Source organism: Stomoxys calcitrans, chromosome 5 (assembly GCF_963082655.1).
Source record: "Stomoxys calcitrans chromosome 5, idStoCalc2.1, whole genome shotgun sequence".
NCBI lineage: Eukaryota > Metazoa > Arthropoda > Insecta > Diptera > Muscidae > Stomoxys > Stomoxys calcitrans.
Window position 1 is genome coordinate 80,407,511 of NC_081556.1, and position 19,843 is coordinate 80,427,353.

The following is a 19,843-nucleotide window of genomic DNA, read 5'->3' on the forward strand; positions in this document are numbered from 1 at the left end:
TTTTCCAGGTTTATAGAAGAAGTGTATTGAATTTGTTGGTAATCGGTTCAGAGTTAAACGTAGTTCCCTTCTAAGTTGCTCGATATTCACTTATCTCAGTAGTAAGGATATTTATCAAACAAAAGTCCTTTTTCTTAATGGTTTATCGTTTCTCTTATTCCGTATTTGTTATAAATCGGGAATGATTTATATATATATACCTAGGTAGTTTTCCCATACATACTGATAGAGCCACAGAATTCGAATTGTTTTTGACAGATATTCTTGAACTTTGGCGCAGTAGTTTCTTCTATAACCATAATCTAAAATTCTGTTTAAATTTAATTCTATATTATGTAGGGTATCAGGCCGGCTTTAGGCCCTACTTGCTAGTTCTTATTATGTGATTAAATAAAATTCAAACAAATCACGACTCCTCACAAGATTTTTAGAGAACAATGCATTTATTAAAGTATTTGAAGTGTAAAGTTCAGTATTTTCCAAGTTATACGTACTCAATTGCAGACATTAAGCACAGCGTGATCTATGGAGCTTTTGGTGTGAACGAGATTTCGTTCCTTCATATTCATGATCATGGAGGCAACTTTGTGTCTTTGGACCTTTCCCGAACCAGTCTTAGGTAGATAATCCATAAAATAAACACCACCTATTAGTAGATAAATGCTATCCAGGTTTTTCACAGCATACTCGTTGACCATTTCCACAGTGAGTTCTTGTCCTTTCTCATTCGGAGTTCTGACAATGGCACAAGCTGTTAAATTTTCTGAAACCATGTCCGGTATTGGAAAGACACAGACCTCGGCAATACCCTCCAAGCGAAGTAAGACATCTTCTATTGGTTGTGGACAGATCTGAAAGTTGTTCCATTTAAACATCTCCTTTTCGCGGCCAATGACATGTAAGAAGCCCAGTTCATCGAAATAGCCAATATCACCTGAACAAAACCATTCGCCTTTCATGGCATTTGCAGTAGTTTCGGAATTTTGGTAATATCCCTGCCATGTGTAGGGACTATAGACCAAAATCTCACCACATTCATTGGGCCCCAATCGCTGGTCACTTTTATCCACTATACAAACCCTTTTATTGGGCCACAATTTTCCCTCAGAAAATGGTTGAAAATCATAGGGGTAGCCACCATTGATTGATAAGCCACCTGCAATTTCCGATAAGCCGTATATGACTGCCATTCCTGGCCGTTTTGTATTGTCCGATAGAATATCCAATAGTTTCTCCTGTACCAGTTGAGGAATCTTAGCACCTCCACATAGAAGTGTATCAATGGATTGTAAGGATTCTCGCACATGTTTCTTGCTTTGATGGAAGGCCAACTCGGCTACTTGATTGCCACCACAAAGGACATGTGTTATTTGATAGTGCTTTACAAGACTAAGAAGATATTCTGGACAATATGGCTTCTCAGGTACAATGCGAAGACTAGAATGCAGCAGGGCAGATATTAAATTTAAAATTCCAGAGGCCCAATACATGGTGCTAAAACAGAGGACAACCGAGTCACATGTAACTGTGTGGCTAAAAGGAAAAAATAACAGCGATAAATTAATTTTATATATCTCCAATCTGTTATAATAATAATATCCAATCCAATGCGTTATAATAATTTTATGACAGATTGGAAACGTTAAATATGTTTATTTATGACTATTGAGACGACACTTGAGGTCGAGTGCGAGGCACTGCTGCCAGCGGCACAGTCTTGGACTGACGGAACCCTAGTATTGCCGTCTGGGAGATCATATTACACGGATGAATCAAAGCTGGGGCACATAGTGTAGCCTGGGTGTCTACATTGTGAACCCAGGGACTGAGATAATTTTTAGACTGCCTGATCATAGTACGGAGAGATCAGGGCGATCATGAAATGGTGTGCTACTAACGCCAAGACGTCGCGTATGAACATCTTTACAGACAGTAAAATGGCCTTAAGAGCAATAACAACAAGGAGGGTAAGGTCACGAACATTCTTGCAGTGTAAGGAGATTAACGCCATCTCTGAGGAGTGTATTATCCGCATCGTTTGGATGCGGGCCATAACGGAGTAGGGTGGGAATGAAAGGGCAGACGATTTGGCAGTGAAGGCCAGAGAACCGCCGTCAATGAACGTAGTTATCCCGAAGTCTTTCAGATCGACGCAGTCCGATTTAAGGGCATGGGCGACAAACGCGCATGTAACACTGTGGAACAGCGATACAGTCGATAGGACGGCGAAAATCCTTTGGGGTGATTCGGATAGTGAGAGGACGAGGCTTTTACGGAAAGAAAGCAAGAAGGAGGTCAATATAGCTTTTTGGTGTCATAACAGGATTCAAAATCAGTGCGGCAAGTGATAGCATGTGTAGGGCATATTGGGATGACACGTTGGAGCATTTCCTATGACATTGTTCGGCTTTCGCGGCTAACATACACCGGTACTTAGGTCGCGTCACGATACCAGGCATATACCAACATGGGTAGTGGTAGTCATTTTGCAATAGACAGCAAATACTTACTATTTGGGTGGTGTTGTGGGGGTGGGGTGGCCCCATAGATAATTTTCGCGAATATTGATATCACATTCGTGCTTTACTCCCAAAGACTTTTCATTTGAGCCCCATATTGGTATGGTCATAAATTTGTCCCCTTTGGGGATGTTCTTGGGGACAGTCGGCCCCCTTAACAATTGCTCCTATATTTGGATATCAGATTAGAATTCTATACTCAAATAACTTTTATTTAAGCCCCATATTCCCATGGTCAGTAAATAAGTCCTGTTTGGGGGGTGTTTTGGGGAAGTGGTGGACCCCAGAAACGAGGTCCCACATTTGGATATTAGATTCGTATTCTACTCGCAAATACCTTTCATTTGAGTCCCATATTGCCATGGTCGGTAAATATGCCCGATTTAGGGGTGTTTTGGGGGTTGGGGTGGTCCCCCTAACACTTGGTCCGACATTTGGATATCAGATACGTTTTTGCCAATCCTAAATACCTTTCATTTGAGTCCCATATTGTCGTGATTGGTCTAAATATATTTTTGGTAGGTTTTAGGGTGGGGCGTCCCCCCTAGGTACCCCATCCAAGATTTGGATAGGAAATTTTTATTTTTAGTAAACTGTATGAGAGCACACACACAAAAATCGCACCACCCATCTCCGAGATCTGGCGTTACTTAAATTAAGGGTAAGGGGGAGGTTCCCCCCTCCTTCAGATATCAAAAAATGTGGTACCCATCTGTGAAAATTTTAAGAAAATCGGTTCAGCCGTTTCCGATTCTATAAGGATCACACAAATTGATTTTTATATATAAGAAAATATAATTAAAAAGTTTTCTTTTGAAATCCAATTTTGGTGGGACCTGGACCTTCGGAACGCTTTCTTTTCGTTCTATGATGATTTGGATAAAGCTCTCATATATATGCAACGCCCGATTTTTAAGCGCATTCATAAACCGGTCTTCTCAAAATTTTGCTCAACACTTTCTTCTATGACTACCACGATATGCACGGATTTTCGTTGGAAGCGGTTCGGATTTGGATAGAGCTCCTATATATATATATGTTCGTCCGATTTTAACTAATACTGTAATAATTGAGTGAATTTTTAACCGATCCTCACAACATTTTTGCTCTCTTCTGATCACGAGTGAATTTTGTAGAAATAAATTCAGATATAGCTCCCATACTCGTATATATTGGGTGGCCCAAAAAGTAATTGCGGATTTTTCATATAGTCGGCGTTGACAAATTTTTTCACAGCTTGTGACTCTGTAATTGCATTCTTTCTTCTGTCAGTTATCAGCTGTTACTTTTAGCTTGCTTTAGAAAAAAAGTGTAAAAAAGTATATTTGATTAAAGTTCATTCTAAGTTTTATTAAAAATGCATTTACTTTCTTTTAAAAAATCCGCAATTACTTTTTGGGCAACCCTATGTAACTTCCGGTTTTCATTTTCGAAACGCATTTATCAACTGATCTTCTCAAAATTTGGCACAGCAATTTCCATTATAACTTCTACAATATATACGGATCTACATTTCACATGTTAGTAAATCTTAGTTTCAACGACTCTACTTACATTCCCTATAAAGGTCGGCTTTGTCCAACCTTAGCCTTCTTCTTACATGTTTTGACATAATCGTCGCCAAAATACTTACTAGATATTGCTATAAAGCAAGGCTTGATGTGAACACATTACCCCCTTTGGCGTTCCAGTTGTGCCGGATGAACACAGAATTGCTGCTGTATCACTGCCATTCAGCCCAGTGCATGGGAATGCATTGATGTCCAATGATTGTGCTCCATTTTGCACCAGTTCACTAATGTGAGTGACGCCTTGGACTTGGCCAGTCAATACAACAATTCTTGCTTTTAAGTCTAAAGTTTCATTGGCACTTAGGGCACTTTCATAGTTTTCCTCATCACAAAAGATAAATTTGGGTCGGGTATTTTCGTATAAAGATATGACTGTCTCTGCAAAAAATAATCAAATGAGTCAAAAGCAGAGAAGCTATACAATTATCCGAATTTTATCATCCATACTTTGATCAAAGCCAGGAAATAAGGCATGCACCGGAGTTCCACACAGAAACGCGGCCATCATAACAGTGGCTTCATGCACCGAATGCTGGGCATACAAGCCCACGATGTCGCGACAATTGAGACCCATTTTTAGGATATTATGGGCCACATTCATGGAGCACTTCAGAAACTCCAAGGCTGTTAAACTTTCTCCAGTTGTACCCATAATTTGTATGACTTTTCCGGGAGTAGTTATCAATCGCCTTACAATTGCCTCACCCAATGTCATTTCGTCGCTATAGAGATTTTTCAAATTGGGTCCTGACCATACCTTCTCCATTTTATTATAAGTGGTACCCGTTACCGTAAACATTTTTGTCTTAAAGTCACAAGTGTAAGAGAAAAACTGAACGGCATTAGAGATCATATTGCCCCAAAATTGGCTTGCATGTGATTACAGCATAGAAAGTGTGTCGTATTGCATGCACCTAACCTCTAGTGATTTATATTGTCATTCAATACAGTATTCACATTTAGGAAGCAACTTCGCTAATGCTTTTAACTAACACACGACTGCTATTGTGAGTCTATTATCTAATTAGGCACGATCAACTTATGGAACTGTATTTTAGGCTATAATAAGCAAGTATGGACTTAACATGGAGAAAACCGAATCTTTCCTAGCAAATCCATATTTCGTAGTATCGCAAACCCAGTGATAATATTAATAAAGGGGGTGCTCTTCAATCTCACATGGCGCTATGCTTCAGTTTTACTTCTGCTTGCATCATTACAACTTTTCTATTGGACCACAGTGCGCTGAGATTGCAATTTTTATCTTTACGCACACGGCAATAATTCAAGTCAAATGAAAGCAATTTTCGTATTAAACAAACGACATATTTGTAGCGGCATTTTATTGTAGAAGACCTCCAAAGCGTTTACAAGTCTGATTAATGTCAAGAATTGTTGAATGAAAAAAATGACAGTATAATTGTTGCAAATCACTTCCTATGCATTTGAAAGCTTCTGTTTGTGGTGTCGCTATAAATGAATGCAAATGATCTTCTTATGACGTAAATGTTAAAATCAATCTATTTATACACTACAAGTCTACTGGCCTATAGGGTATTACTAGCCGACCCGGGTCCGCTCCGCAGCCCCTTCTTTAACTTTCTAATATCTTTTTAGAGTGGGGACACTTCGCTCTGAATGTGGATATCGAATTCGTGCCATTGTAGCCTATGACGCTGAACGCGTTCGAATCCTGGCGAGAACATCGGACAAAGCGGTGGTTATCCCTTTTTAATGCTGGCGACATTTGCGTGGTACCATGCCATGCATGGTCATTTAAAAAATGTTACCCAAAGAGCTGTGGGTCGCCATATGGACTCGGCTATAAAAAATACCCTTACCACTGAGTTTAAACTTGAATCGAAAAGCACTCATTGATGTGTGAGAAGTTTGCCCCTGCTCGGTTCCTGGTGTTTTTAAAAATTAGGGTAATGAGAAGTGTTTTTTAGGGGAGGGATGGCACCTCTGACATTTCGACTCAAATATGGATATTAAATTAGTGTTGCACTTCCCAATCCCTTCAATTTGATCCTCACATTGCCATGGTCGGTAAATATGCACCGTTTGGAGGGTGTTTTGGAGCTGGGGCGGCCAAAGGCACTTTGCACTGAAAATAGATAACAAATTCGTTCTTTATTCCCAAAAACCATTGATTAGAGCTTTATATTGCCATAGTCGGAAATGAAGTTCAGTTAATGGGGTGCTTTAGGGTGTACCCCAAAATTCTTGGCTTCAAAATTAGATATCAAATTCGTTTTCTACTCTCTAATACCTTTCATGTTAGCCCCATATTGCGTAATGGTGTCAATTAACCCATTTAAGGTATCTTTAGGAGGAACCCAAATTTTAATGTCATATTCGTAATCTACTCAGCGCTGGTTTTCCTCTCCTAATGCTGGCAACATTTGTGAGGTACTATGCCATGTAAAACTTCTCTCCAAAAGAGGTGTCGCACTGCTGCACGCCGTTCGGGCTCGGCTATAAAAAGGAGGCCCCTTATCATTGGGTTTAAACTTGAATCGGACTGCACTCATTGATATGTGAGAAGTTTGCCCCTGTTCTTTAGTGGAATGTTCATGGGCAAAATTTGCATTGCATTTTACTCCCAAATACCTTTCATTTGAGTCCCATATAGTCATGGTCGGCTAATATGACCATTTGGGGATGGGCGACTTCCCATTACTTGGACTTAATTTTTTAATGCCATATTTGTAATCTATGGTCTAATACTTTTCATTTGAGTCCCATATTGACATGAACTTCGAATATATCTGTTTAGAAGAGTTTTGGAGTTTGAGGGGCCCTCTGGGTACTTGAACCCAAATTTTAATACCATATTCGTTTTCTGGTCTGCAATACCTTTAATTTGATACTCTTATTGTGCCCATAGGACCACTTTCAGATATGGGTGGCGTTTTTGGTGTAAGGGGAGGGTCCGCCTCCATCCGATATCTAACAAGTAAAAGCGTTCGGAAGGGCCGAATCTTATATACCCTTCCCCATGGATCGCATTTGTCGAGTTCTTTTCCCGGCATCTCTTCCTAGGCAAAAAAAAAAGGATAAAAGAAAATATTTGCTCTGCTATTAAAGCGATATCAAGATATGGTCCGATTCGGACCACAATTGTATTAAATGTTGGAGACCTGTGTAAAATGTCAGCCAATTCCAATAAGAATTGCGCCCTTTGGGCTCAAGAAGTAAATAGAGAGATCGATTTATATGGGAGCTGTATCAGGCTATAGGCTGATTCAGACCTAATAAACACGCATGTTGATGGTCATGAGAGGATCCGTCGTACAAAAATTCAGCCAAATCTGATAATAATTGCGACCTCTTGAGGTTCCAGAAGTCAAGATGCCAGATCGGTTTACATGGCAGCTATATCAGGTTATAAGCCGATTTGAACCCTATTTGGCACAGTTGTTGAAAGTCATAACAAAACACGTCGTGCAGAATTTCGTTCCAATCGGACAAGAATTGCGCCCTCTAGAGGCTCAAGAAGTCAAGATCCAAGATCGGTTTATATGGCAGCTATATCAGGTTATCATCCGATTTGAACCATACTAGGTACAGTTGTTGGATATCATAACAAAATACTTCGTGCAAAATTTCATTGCAATCGGATAAGAATTGCGCCCTCTAGTGGCTCAAGAAGTCAAGACCCAAGATCGGTTTATATGGCAGCAATATCAGGTTATCATCCGATTTGAACCATACTTGGCACAGTGGTTGGATATCATAACAATACGCGTCGTGCAAAATTTCATTCCAATCGGATAAGAATTGCGCCCTCTAAAGGCTCAAGAAGTCAAGACCCTAGATAATCTTATATGGCAGCTATATCAAAACATGGACCGATATGGCCCATTTACAATCCTAACCGACCTACATTAATAAGAAGTATTTGTGCAAAATTTCAAGCGGCTAGCTTTACTCCTTCGGAAGTTAGCGTGCTTTAGACAGGCAGACGGACGGACCGACGGACATGGCTAGATCGACTGAAAATGTCATGACGATCAGGAATATATATACTTTATGGGGTCTCAGACGGATATTTCGAGTAGTTACAAACAGAATGACGAAATTAGTGTACCCCCATCCTATCGTGGAGGGTTTAAAGATGATATAACCTAAGTTTCCGTCCAGACAGACCTATACAACCTATGAAAATTTTAAGAAAATCGGTTCAAACAAGTCTCATATTGTCAAAATGGGTCTAATAGCGTTTTTGAGGCGTGACGTGACTCTCTATACTTCGATCTGATTTTGTATGCCAGATTCGAAATCTACTCCCGAATACCTTTCATTTGAGCCCCACAGTGACATGAACGTCCAATATGTCTGTTTAGGGGAGTTTTTGGGGTTGGGGCGGCCCGATGGGTACTTAGACTCAAATTTTAATACTGAATTCGTATTCTACTCTCTTTCATTTGATACCTTTATTGTCCCGATCCGTCCACTTTTGATTTTGGGTCGTGTTTTTGGTATAAGAGAGGAAGGTCCGTCCCCCTTCCGGTATCGAGAAATTATATAGCCTATGTTTCCTTCCAGACCAACCTACACAATATGCGAACATTTCTAGAAAATCGGTACTGCCGTTCTTCAGTCTATACGGAACAAACAAACCGAGTCCCATATATCCGTAAATGGCTAACAAACAAACAGACAAAGAAACAAACACAGATTTATTTTATACCCTCCACCATAGGATGGGGGTATACTAATTTCGTCATTCTGTTTGTAACACCTCGAAATATGCATCTGAGACCCCATAAAGTATATATATTCTTGATCTTCATGTCACTTTACTTCGATCTAGCCATCTCTGTCCGTCCGACCGTGTGTCTGTCGAAAGCACGCTAACTTTCGAAGGTGTAAAGCTAGATGCTTGAAATTGGGACAAATACTTCTTATTAGTGTAGGTCGGTTGAGATTGTAAATGGACCAAATTAAACCGATCTTGGGTCTTGACTTCTTGAGCCTCTAGAGGGCACAATTCTCATCCGATTTTGCACATAGTGTTTTGGTATCACTTCCAACAACTGTATTAAGTATGATTCAAATCGGTTCATAATCTGATATAGCTGTCATATAAACCGATCTGGGATCTTGACTTCTTGAGCCAATAGAGCGCGTAATTCTCATCCGATTTGGCTGAAAGTTTGCATGAGATATTCTGTTAACACTTCCAACATCTGTGCTGAGTATGGCGCAAATCGGTACATAATCGGATATAGCTGCCATATAAACCGATCTGGCTTCTCGACTTCTTGGTGAAGGGTATATAAGATTAGGCCCGGCCGAACGCTCTTACTTGTCATATATAAGATTATAACTTTGTGTATTTGTTTCTAACACCCAGAAGGAAAAGAGATAAACCCATTGATAAGTATACCGATCGACTCAGACTTCTTTTTGGCACCGAGGATTGTCTCACGACATATCTGGGGAATTTTGAAGAAATCGGTTCAGAGAAATATAGCTCCCAAACATTTGTATCGCTCAATTTACACTGCTAGAACCTTTGTATGCGAATTTATCAACCGATCCTCTCTAAATTTTGTATTGTACATCACACAGTGAGATGGGGGAAAATTAGTGGAAATAAGTCTGACATTTTTGAATGGATAAAGATATCAACACGAAATTTAAGATGTTTGTAGCGGTGTTCAAATAATCGAACAATTGAAAATTATATAATTTCAAATAAACAAATAAGCCAACGAAATGGCTGAATAGTTCAACATTCACCTGTTCCTGATGCTGGGCCACAGAGAAGTCACAGGAAACTATAGAGCAGACGAGCTTGCGAGACAAGGAACTACCTTACACATTCTAGGGGAACTGAAATATGTGGGTATACCCCTAAAGACATGTAAGATAGGTCTCCAGGAACAGGCCCGAAGGGCAACGAATGACAGTTGTTCACAATATGCTGGTTGGGAACACTCCAAAATTATGTGGCCTAAACTAGACTTGAATATGTCTACTGCTCTGCTGTGTGGGCTATAATAGATGTCTCAATCATTATGTCCGTCAAGACAGGTCACTGCCTGATAGGAAAACATGCTGGCAGACTGAAAATTGCTAGTAACGACTTCTGCAGAAGCTGTGAAGACATCGAGGGCGAAGAGACTATAGAACATCTGTTGTGTGTGTGTCCCGCGCAGTCAGTCAGAAGGCTTTCTTTCCACTTTTGGTTCTCATTTCTTTGAGAACTTTCATTATTTAGAGGATATGAACATTCGCAAGTTGTTGAGCTTTTTAAAGCAATTTGTATGGTTCAGCGGTAGGAACTAGTAGATGCCTACTCAACCTTATCTAAGTAAAAACATAAGTTAACCAAAACAATTGTCTATCAAACCCAATTGGTAGAGAAATTTCATACATCCCCTTTTCCCATTTGTGTTGCAAAAAAGTAAATAAAGTGATAAATTCTTCCACCATTATAAATTCTTCCACCATGATAATGATGATAAATACATAACAGTTTTTTTATACCCACCATCATAGGATGGGGGTATACTAAACTAGTCATTCCATTTGTAACACCTCGAAATATTCGTCTAAGACCCCATAAGGAATATAAATTCTTGATCGTCTCGACGTTCTGAGTCGATCTAGCCCTATCCGTCCGTCTGTCGAAATCACGATAGCGCTCGAACGATATTCGATATGTGATATTCTGTTATTTTGATGGTTTGGCAGAAGTTTGGTATGTAGAATAAATTCATGCCTTTCAACAAAATGTATTTTGTATAAATTCTTAGCAATATCCATGGTGGTGGGTTGCCGAGATTCGGCCCGGCTGAACTTAGCACGCTTTTATTTGTTTTTAATTAATCACTATTTTCCCTCCTACATTTGATGAACAATTTAACTTTTTAATATTTTTATTCAATTAAATCTCATTTTCGCTCCTTCATTTGCATTACTATCTCCAGTACTTTGCTTCTCTGCATTTTGCCAGAACCCGTCTTCGGAATCTTATCCACAAAGTAGACACCACCATTTAAATGGTATACACTGCTCATGCAGTTCTGGACATGGTGGTCAATGTGCTCGGCTGTTAGTGTTGAACCTACGCCATTGGCTAGGCGAACTACCGCACAAGCAGTTAAATTAGAAGCCACAATATCGGGAATCCCAAAAACGCACACTTCTGCAATACCTGGTATCCTGTAGATGACATCCTCAATTAGAGAGGGATAAATTTGAAAATTGTTTGATTTAAAAACTTCTATGTTGCGTGAACATATGTGCAGAAAGCCATCAGCATCAAAGAACCCTACATCGCCAGTATGTAGCCAATTGTCAACCAATGCTTTGCTGGTGGCTTTCTCATTGTTAAGATAGCCGCGCCAAGGATAGGGATTCAATACACAAATCTCTCCATGTTCTAAAGGTCCCACCGGTTGGCTCTCCTTATTGATGATGCGCACCTTCTTATTGCCAACTAATTTACCTTCAGAACCCTGTCGATATTCAGACACATATCCTATGTTGCAGCTGACTAGATCAACTATCTCGGACATGCCATAAGCTATTGCAAAGCCAGGACGTTGGGCATTACAAGAGAGAATACTTCGGGTTTTTTCCTGGACGGCCAAAGGTATTTTTGAACCACCCACCAGCATTGTATCTACTGATTCAAAACATTTCTGCATTTTGGCCACATCCTCGTACATGGATAATTGGGCCATTTGATTGGTTCCAACAAGGAAATGTGTAATTCTATAGCGCTGGGCTAGATCTAAAAAATAATCGCATGTGAACGGCTGACTTGTTATAATTCGCAGGCAGGCATTTATTAGACAAGCCATTAAGCCAAAGACACCAGATGCCCAATACAGGGTGCTGAAGCCGAAAATCACGGAGTCAGCCTTCAGGGTGAGTCTAAAAGGTAAAATAAAGAAGACATGTTTTTGAATTGTATTCGAAATTAGATTTACCTGTACTTACAGAACATGTTCATTGAGTAAAGCTCGATGTGAACATAAAACTCCCTTGGGAGTTCCTGTAGTTCCAGAAGAGCACAAGATCAGGGCTGTGTCATCACCATGTAGCTCATGGCATGGAAATCTGGAAATATTATCCATATGTTAATAAAACTGTTTGTTGATAACATTTTGATGAATAATTAAACTCGAGGTCAATGTTGTTTGTTATACCCTTCACCATAGGATGGGGGGTATACTAATTTCGTCATTCTGTTTGTAACTACTCGAAATATTCGTCTGAGACCCCATAAAGTATATATATTCTTGATCGTCGCGACATTTTATGTCGATCTAGCCATGTCCGTCCGTCTGTCTGTCGAAAGCACGCTAACTTCCGAAGTAGTAAAGCTAGCCGGACCATATCTTGATAACGCTCTGGATATGGAGGGTATATAAGATTTGATATCCACGCTTTTACTTGTTTTTTATTTATTTATAGCCGAACCGGGTCCGCTCCGCTGCGTCTACTTTAGCTCTCAAATATCTTTTTAGGGTGGGGACCTTTCGCCCTAAATGCGGATATCGAATTTGTTCCATTGTAGTCTATGACGCTGAACGCGTTCGAATCCTGTCTAGAACATCGAACAAAGTGGTGGTTTATCCCATCTAAATGTTGGCGACATTTGAGAGGTACATTACCATGCATAGTCATTTAAAAAATGTTCCCTAAAGAGGTGTCGCACTGCGGGACGCCATTCGGACTTAGCTATACAAAAAGGTCCCTTTTCATTGAGTTTAGACTTGAATCGGAAAGCACTCATTGATGTGTGAGAAGTTTGCCCCTGCTAGGTTCCTGGTGATTTTAAAAATTAGGGTAATGATAAACGCGTTTTAGGAGAGGGATGGTACCTCAGACATTTCGACTCAAATATGTGCTGCAAATTCGAGCTGCACTTCCAAATCCCTTTAATTTGAGCCCCATATTGGCATGGCCGGTAAATATGAACCATTTGGAATGTGTCTGGGATGGCCACCGGCACTTTGCACTGAAAGTAGATATCATATTCGTTCTTTATTTCCAACGGAAATGAGTTTCAGTTTAGGGGGTGCTTTAGGGCGTACCCCAAAACGCTTGGCTCCAAAATTGGATATCAAATTCGTTTTTTTACTCTCAAATACCTTTCATTTGTGTCCCATATTGTCATAATGGGTCAAATAACCCATTTGACGTATCTTTAGGAGGAAAAGCGCCACCTAGACTTGAACGCAAATTTTAATTCATATTCGTAATCTACTCCCAAATACCTTTCATTTGAGTCCCATATAGCCATGGTCGGCTAATATGCCCATTTGGGGTTATTTGGGGGTGGTCGACGTCCCATTACTTGGACCTAACGTTTTATGCCATATTTGTAATCTACTGCCTAATACTTTTCATTTGAGTCCCATATTGACATTGGTACTTTGACCCAAATTTTAATACCATATTCGTTTTCTGGTCTCCAATACCTTTCATTTGATACTCTCATTGTGCCCATCGGACCAACTTCGGATATGGGTGGCGTTTTGGGGTAGGGGGGAGGGTCCGCCTTTAACCGATATCTAGAAATTATATTGCCTTTGTTTCCTTCTAGACAAACGTATACAATCTATGAAAATTTTTAGAATACCGGTTCAGCCAAGTATCATATGGTCATAATGGGTTTACTAGCGTTTTTGAGGGGTGGCGTGACCCCCTATACTTCGATCTGATTTTGTATGCCAGATTCGCAATCTACTCCCGAATACCTTTTATTTGAGCCCCATATTGACATGAACGTCCAATATGTCTGTTTGGGGGAATTTTGAGGTTGGGGCGGCCCGATGGGTACATAGACTCAAATTTTAATACCATATTCGTATTCTACACTCCAATACCTTTCATTTGATACCTATATTGTCCCGATCGGTCCACTTTTGATTTTAGGTTGTGTTTTAGGAATGAGGGGGAGGGTCCGTCTAGGGGGACGGTATCGAAAAATTAAATAGCCTACGTTTCCTTTTAGACCAACCTACACAATATGCGAAAATTTCGAGAAAATCAGTTCTACCGTTATTCAGTCTATACGCCACAAACAAACCGAGTCCCATATATCCGTGATAATGGGATATTGGGCAGTTTTTTTTTTACTTCGACATGAATTTGTATGCCAGATCTATCTATCGTCATCTATTCGCCATTCGTCATTTGATACCCATATTGTCCATATCGGTCCACCTTTGGTTTTGGGTGGGTTATCAATAAATTATAAAGCCAACTCCTACTTCCTGCCCATATTCGTAATCTACTCCCGACTACCTTTCATTTGAGTCCCATATTGTCATTATCGTCAAATGAAACTATTTAAAGGGGTTTTGGGGCTGAGGCGGCCCCCCAAGTACTTGGACCCAACTTTTGTTATAAAATTCGTGCTACACATACACCTAAGTCAGTAATCGACTTATTGTGCGCTCTAAATATTAAAAAAGTAATCTCGAAATACAGAATCTTAGTCAGAAATTCCAAGTTATTATCAAAATTAGTTCATTACTAGTGTTGTGACCCCACCTAAGTGACGGTAACTGCTAGCCGCGAAAGCCACACCGATTTTACATAAGTGAGCTCGTAGTCCTATGTGTCCCGTTATAATACCGAAAACTATACTGACCTTCTTCTTACTTCCTTTCAGTAATAGTCTCGTCTTCCCACAATCCGGACCTCCCCATAGGATTTTCGCCGACATACCAACCGGTTCGCTGTTCCAGAGGGTTACATGCGCATTCATCGCCCACGCCATTAAGTCGGACTGTGCCGACCCGAAAGGCTTCGGGTTAACCAAGTTTATTGACAACAGTTCTCTGGCCTCCACTGCCAAATTGTCTGCTTTCTCATTTCCAGTTACTCCGCTATGGCCCGGCACCCAAACGATGAGGTTGTTATTGCCCTTATGGCAATTTTACTGTCCGTAAAGATGTTAACACCCAACGTCCTCGCGTTAGTACCACATCACCTCTCGCATTCCGTGATCGCCTGGATCTCCGCCTGCAGGACCGTATTATGGTCAGGCAGTCTAAAATAGATCTCAGTCCTTGGGTTCTCAATGTAGATCCCCAGGCCAACTCTGTCCTCTAGCTTTGATCCATCCGTGTAACATAATCTTCTAGATGGCAATACCAGAGTTCCGTCTATGCCAACAAAACATGTTCTCTGAACCAGTTGTATGGTCCTTATGTTCCACTTTTTCTCTATAGCAGTCCACCAAACTACTGAAGCGTAAGTAAGTATTGGTCTAATCACGCTCCTGTAGAGCCAGTGGCCTATCCTCGGATACAGGCCCCATTTCGAGCCTTCGGCCGGTCTATTTAGTTCCCAACATCTGTGAGCCTTCCCAGTTCGCTCCTGAATGTGATACTTCTAATTCAGTTTCCTGTCCAAGATCACACCTAAGTATTTGACCTTGTCAGACATCGAAATCGTCTTATTGAAGAAACGTGGTGCGTTAAATTAGCCCACCTTCGTTAAATTAGTCCACCAAACTACTGAGGCGTAAGTAAGTATTGGTCTAATCACGCTCCTGTAGAGCCAGTGGCTTATCCTCGAATTCAGGCCCCATATCGAGCCTACTGCCCGTCTATATAGTGCCCAACATCAGTGAGCCCTCTCAGTACTCTCCTGACACTTCCAATTCAGTTCCCTGTCCAAGATCACACCTAAGTATTTGACCTTGTCAGATATCGAAATCGTCTTATTGAAGAAACGTGGTGCGTTAAATTAGCTCACCTTCGTCTTCCTCATGAACAGGCACATTTCAGTCTTCTCTGGGTTAACATTGAGATCTCTAGGTCCAGCCGAGTCATATGCCACAAGCAAGACCCTTTCGGCCCTGCTGCATAGCTGGTTCGGATCATTGCCCCTTAGAAGTATTATAACATCGTGTGCGTAGCAGACAGGTTCAAATCCCTCCTCAGTCAGCATCCGTAATAGGTCATTTATGGTGGTCACCCATAGAAGTGGCGGCAAAATGCCCCCCTGTGGCGTGCCCTGTGCCACTTTCTCCCTTATATTTACGCCATGGGACACACAATTTATCCACCTTTTCCTTAGCACATGTTTTATCCTGTCTCTAAGGAGCGGGTCCAACAGGTGTTGGTCTAAGAATTGTTAAAAGCCCCCTCGATTTCAATGCTTACTGCCAGGGTGTACGTTTTGGCATCGAAGGATTCCTCTATTTTATGCACAACCTCGTGAGGGCAGTCTCCACCGACCATCCCTTGATATAGGCATGCTGTTTGTATTTGAGCAGTTCGCTGGATGTCCTACCCTTTATCATGGTATCCACAATACGTTCCATGGTTTTGAGTAGAAAAGACGTAAGGCTTTTAGGTCTGTAGGCCCTTGGTGTCGCATAACTTGCCTTACCGGGCTTTTCTATAAATACCACCCTTGCCTCCTGTCAGGCTTTCGGAGTATATCCAGGTCCCAGGTACGCTGCGAAATTATTAGCCAGGAGGGTCGCCAGACAGTCTGCCTCTTTCTGTAGTAACGCCGGAAATATGCCATTAGGTCCAGGTGATTTAAAAGGTTTGAAGCTCCTCATGGACCATAAACGGGTACACATATCACTTTGAAATTTTAAATGGATTGAACTTTGGTGTTTGCGGGCTCCTCTTGGCAGGCCCCCTAAAGATGGTCACCTCAGCACTTCAGAAACATGTTCGGGCTGCAAAATGTGGTCCAATTTCCAAAATACTCTTTTGGTTGATATTGCTCAAAAATCCCTACAAAAAAGTCCGCTTGAGGTCTATAATATTTATTCTGGTCTTGGGGATTTTTGACTTAAATTTTTTCGGAATTTCGGCCTTCGTTTTCAAAATGACAAAATCAAATCGATAAAATCAAAACGAAGTCGCAAAATATAAGGCCGGTGTACCAATTCTCCATATGCCAATCCGATGGACTTCTCTTTTTGGACCATTTTAGGGGTAAACAAGTAAAAGCGTGCTAAGTTCGGCCGCGCCGAATCTTATATACCCTCCACCATGGATCGCATTTGTCGAGTACCATGCGCGGTATCTCATGCTATTGATCGATTCAGACCATACTAGACAGGTATGTTGAAGGCCATAAGAGAAGCCGTTGTATAAAATTTCTTCCAAATTGGATGAGAATTGCGCCATCTAGAGGCTTAAGAAGTCAAGATTGGTTTATATGGCAGCTATATCAGATTATGTACCGATTTGCGCCATACTTATCACAGTCATTGGAAGTCATAACAAAACACCTCATGCAAAATTTCTGCCAAATCGGATGAGGATTGCGCGCTCTATTGGGTCAAGAAGTCAAGATCCAAGATCGGTTTATATGACCGCTATACCAGATTATGAACCGATTTGAATCACAATTAGCACAGTTGTTGGAAGAGATACCAAAACACCACGTGCAAAATTTCAGTCAAATCGGATAAGAATTGCGCCCACTAGAGGCTCAAGAAATCAAGACCCAAGATCGGTTTATATGGCTATATCAAAACATGCACCGATTTGGAGTATTTACAATCACAACCGACCTACATTAATAAAAAGTGCTTGTGCAAAATTTCAAGCAGCTAGCTTTACGCCTTCCAAAGTTAGCGTGCTGTCAACAGACAGACGGACGTGCGGACGGACAGACGGACGGACATGACCAGATCGACTTAAAACAACATTACGATCAAGAATATATATACTTTATGGGGTCTGAGATGCATATTTTGAGATGTTACAAACAGAATAACGAAATTAGTATACCCCCATCCTATGGTGGAGGGTATTAAAATATGCCAGTTTGGATGTGCTGAGCAAAGCAATTGTACGGAAGGGGTCAAAATACCGTCTGATTACATTCGTGCTATTTGCAATTATTTATACCCTACACCACTACTGTGGTACATGGTATTATAACTTAGTGCATTTGTTTGAAACACCCAAAAGGAATAGATATAGACCCATTGATAAATGTACCGGTTGACTCAGAATCACCTTCGATTTCGCTATGTCCGTCTGTCTGTCCATCTGTCCATGTTAATTTGTGTACAAACTACAGGTCGCAATTTTCATCCGATCGTCTTCAAAATTGGTATGGGCATGTTCTTTGACTATTGAAATTGGAAAAAAAATCGGTTCAGATCTGGATATAGCTCCCATATGTATGTTCGTCAGATTTTGGGTAATTTGTTGTCATTTGTCAACCGTAGTTATTACATTTAAACACATTTGCTTTGCCCGAAATTTGATACAGGTGTTTTAATAACCCATCTGAATACGTCCGTCGAGGTCTATCAAAATTGGTTCAGAATTAGATATTGCCCCCCTTTTGCATTTATAGGACAGTTGTAGGGTATTATAAAGTAGTCACCGCCTGACTTTTGCCTTTCATTACTGGTTTTTTGACCGACTTAGAGGAAACGTCAAGGCAATTGATAGTCACATTGGAAAAGGAAGAATGGTTGTTGAAATTGAAATAATGTCCACACATTTCTGGCACTTGAATCAATAAAAAATATTTTCGCACAAAATAGATGTAGTCGTTTGAATTAGTAACTCTTCTTCAGATGTTAAAATAGAGCTATGAATCTTAAACTCCAATTACAATATAACTCAACGTTGAATAGACTCTGTCACACAACTGGTCCAAACCACTTCAACTTACCTATAACAATCGCCTTTGTCTACATTCTCAAACTCTAACAAATCCCTTATATGGGATACACCATCAGGAACAACTCCATTGCCATTGAGAACAAAAATCTGAGCATTTAAATTTAATTGGGAATTGACCTCTTGAGCGATTTTGCAATTTTCCAGCTCACAAAATATAATTTTGGGCTTTGTGAGATTATAAATCAAGGCCAGAGTATCTGCAAACACTTTCAACATAATTTTGACACAAATTAAGAAAACTCATTATACCAACCTCTGTCAAATCCTGGAAAAAGCGAATTCACTGGGGTACCGCATAGCAAGCAGGCCAACATAAGTGTCGCAACATGTGTCCAATTATTGGCATATAAGCTAATAACGTCATTCGGTTTAAGACCTAGATTTAAAAGATTTCTCGCCAATGCCTTAGCATAATGCAAAAGTTGATTGCATCTTAGCTTCTCCCCAGTAGCATCGTCAATCTGTATGATTTTCTGGGGATTTTTAGCCAATGCATCACAGATAACTTCCCCTAAAGTTATGTTCGGACTGTATAAATCCTTGCATTGAGGCCCAGACCACACTTTTTGCTTAGCATCGTAGTAAGAAGCAGTCAGCGGATACATCTGTTTCTATATAAATTCCAACAACAACTGAAGTAGAACATAGCAAGCAATGTGCGAAACCGTGTCGATGCGATTTAGCCTTGTATGATTGTTGATTTTTATGCACTTATACGTATACAGAAATGAACATTTAAGATGATAAAGAAGCTATGCATTCAATGAGTAAGTCAGGTTCGTCGACAACTTTTTGTTGACAAGTCTTAATGCAATAAAATAAAATGATTTCGCATAAAAAAATAGCAGCAGTTATGTGCAGCAGATTCATTTTTCGCGAATGTGTTTATTATTGGAAAAAAAAACGCATGCAATTGAAACAAGAAGCAAAATCGGGAGATCGGTTTAAATGGGAGCTGTATCAAGCTATTGATCGATTTAGACCATATTAGACACGTATGTTGAAGGTTATGAGAAAAGCCGTTGTAAAACATTTCTTCCAAATCATATAAGAATTGCGCCCTCTAGAGGGTCAAGAAGTCAAGATCCCAAATCGG

The 19,843-nt window shown here is 40.4% G+C and overlaps 2 protein-coding genes across 2 annotated transcripts; both read right to left on the bottom strand.

Annotated features, from left to right (window-relative positions):
- Positions 1–406: 406 nt before the first annotated feature.
- LOC106094740 (uncharacterized) lies at positions 407–4,945 on the bottom strand. Its single transcript, XM_059370350.1, has 3 exons — positions 4,538–4,945; positions 4,153–4,468; positions 407–1,533 (listed from the first exon to the last, which is right to left on the bottom strand). The coding sequence occupies exons 1-3, from the start codon at positions 4,941–4,943 to the stop codon at positions 495–497; spliced, it is 1,761 nt and encodes a 586-aa protein (XP_059226333.1). The 5' UTR covers positions 4,944–4,945; the 3' UTR covers positions 407–494.
- Positions 4,946–10,869: 5,924 nt separating this feature from the next.
- On the bottom strand, positions 10,870–19,361 carry LOC106080690 (uncharacterized). Its single transcript, XM_013242155.2, has 4 exons — positions 19,001–19,361; positions 18,737–18,944; positions 12,053–12,172; positions 10,870–11,986 (listed from the first exon to the last, which is right to left on the bottom strand). The coding sequence occupies exons 1-4, from the start codon at positions 19,350–19,352 to the stop codon at positions 10,999–11,001; spliced, it is 1,668 nt and encodes a 555-aa protein (XP_013097609.2). The 5' UTR covers positions 19,353–19,361; the 3' UTR covers positions 10,870–10,998.
- Positions 19,362–19,843: the final 482 nt, after the last annotated feature.

Bases quoted from the DNA above. Each gene is read 5' to 3' on its own strand.
- LOC106094740 (XM_059370350.1), bottom strand. From the start codon at position 4,943: ATGATCTCTAATGCCGTTCAGTTTTTCTCTTACACTTGTGACTTTAAG. The intron at 4,469-4,537 runs GTATGGATGATA...TATTTTTTGCAG, and splicing joins ATTTCCTGGCTTTGATCAAA to AGACAGTCATATCTTTATAC. The intron at 1,534-4,152 runs GTAAGTATTTTG...TTTTCCTTTTAG, and splicing joins TTGCTTTATAGCAATATCTA to CCACACAGTTACATGTGACT.
- LOC106080690 (XM_013242155.2), bottom strand. From the start codon at position 19,352: ATGTATCCGCTGACTGCTTCTTACTACGATGCTAAGCAAAAAGTGTGG. The intron at 12,173-18,736 runs GTAAGTTGAAGT...TAATATTTCCAG, and splicing joins GACAAAGGCGATTGTTATAG to ATTTCCATGCCATGAGCTAC. The intron at 11,987-12,052 runs GTAAGTACAGGT...TTTACCTTTTAG, and splicing joins TTACTCAATGAACATGTTCT to ACTCACCCTGAAGGCTGACT.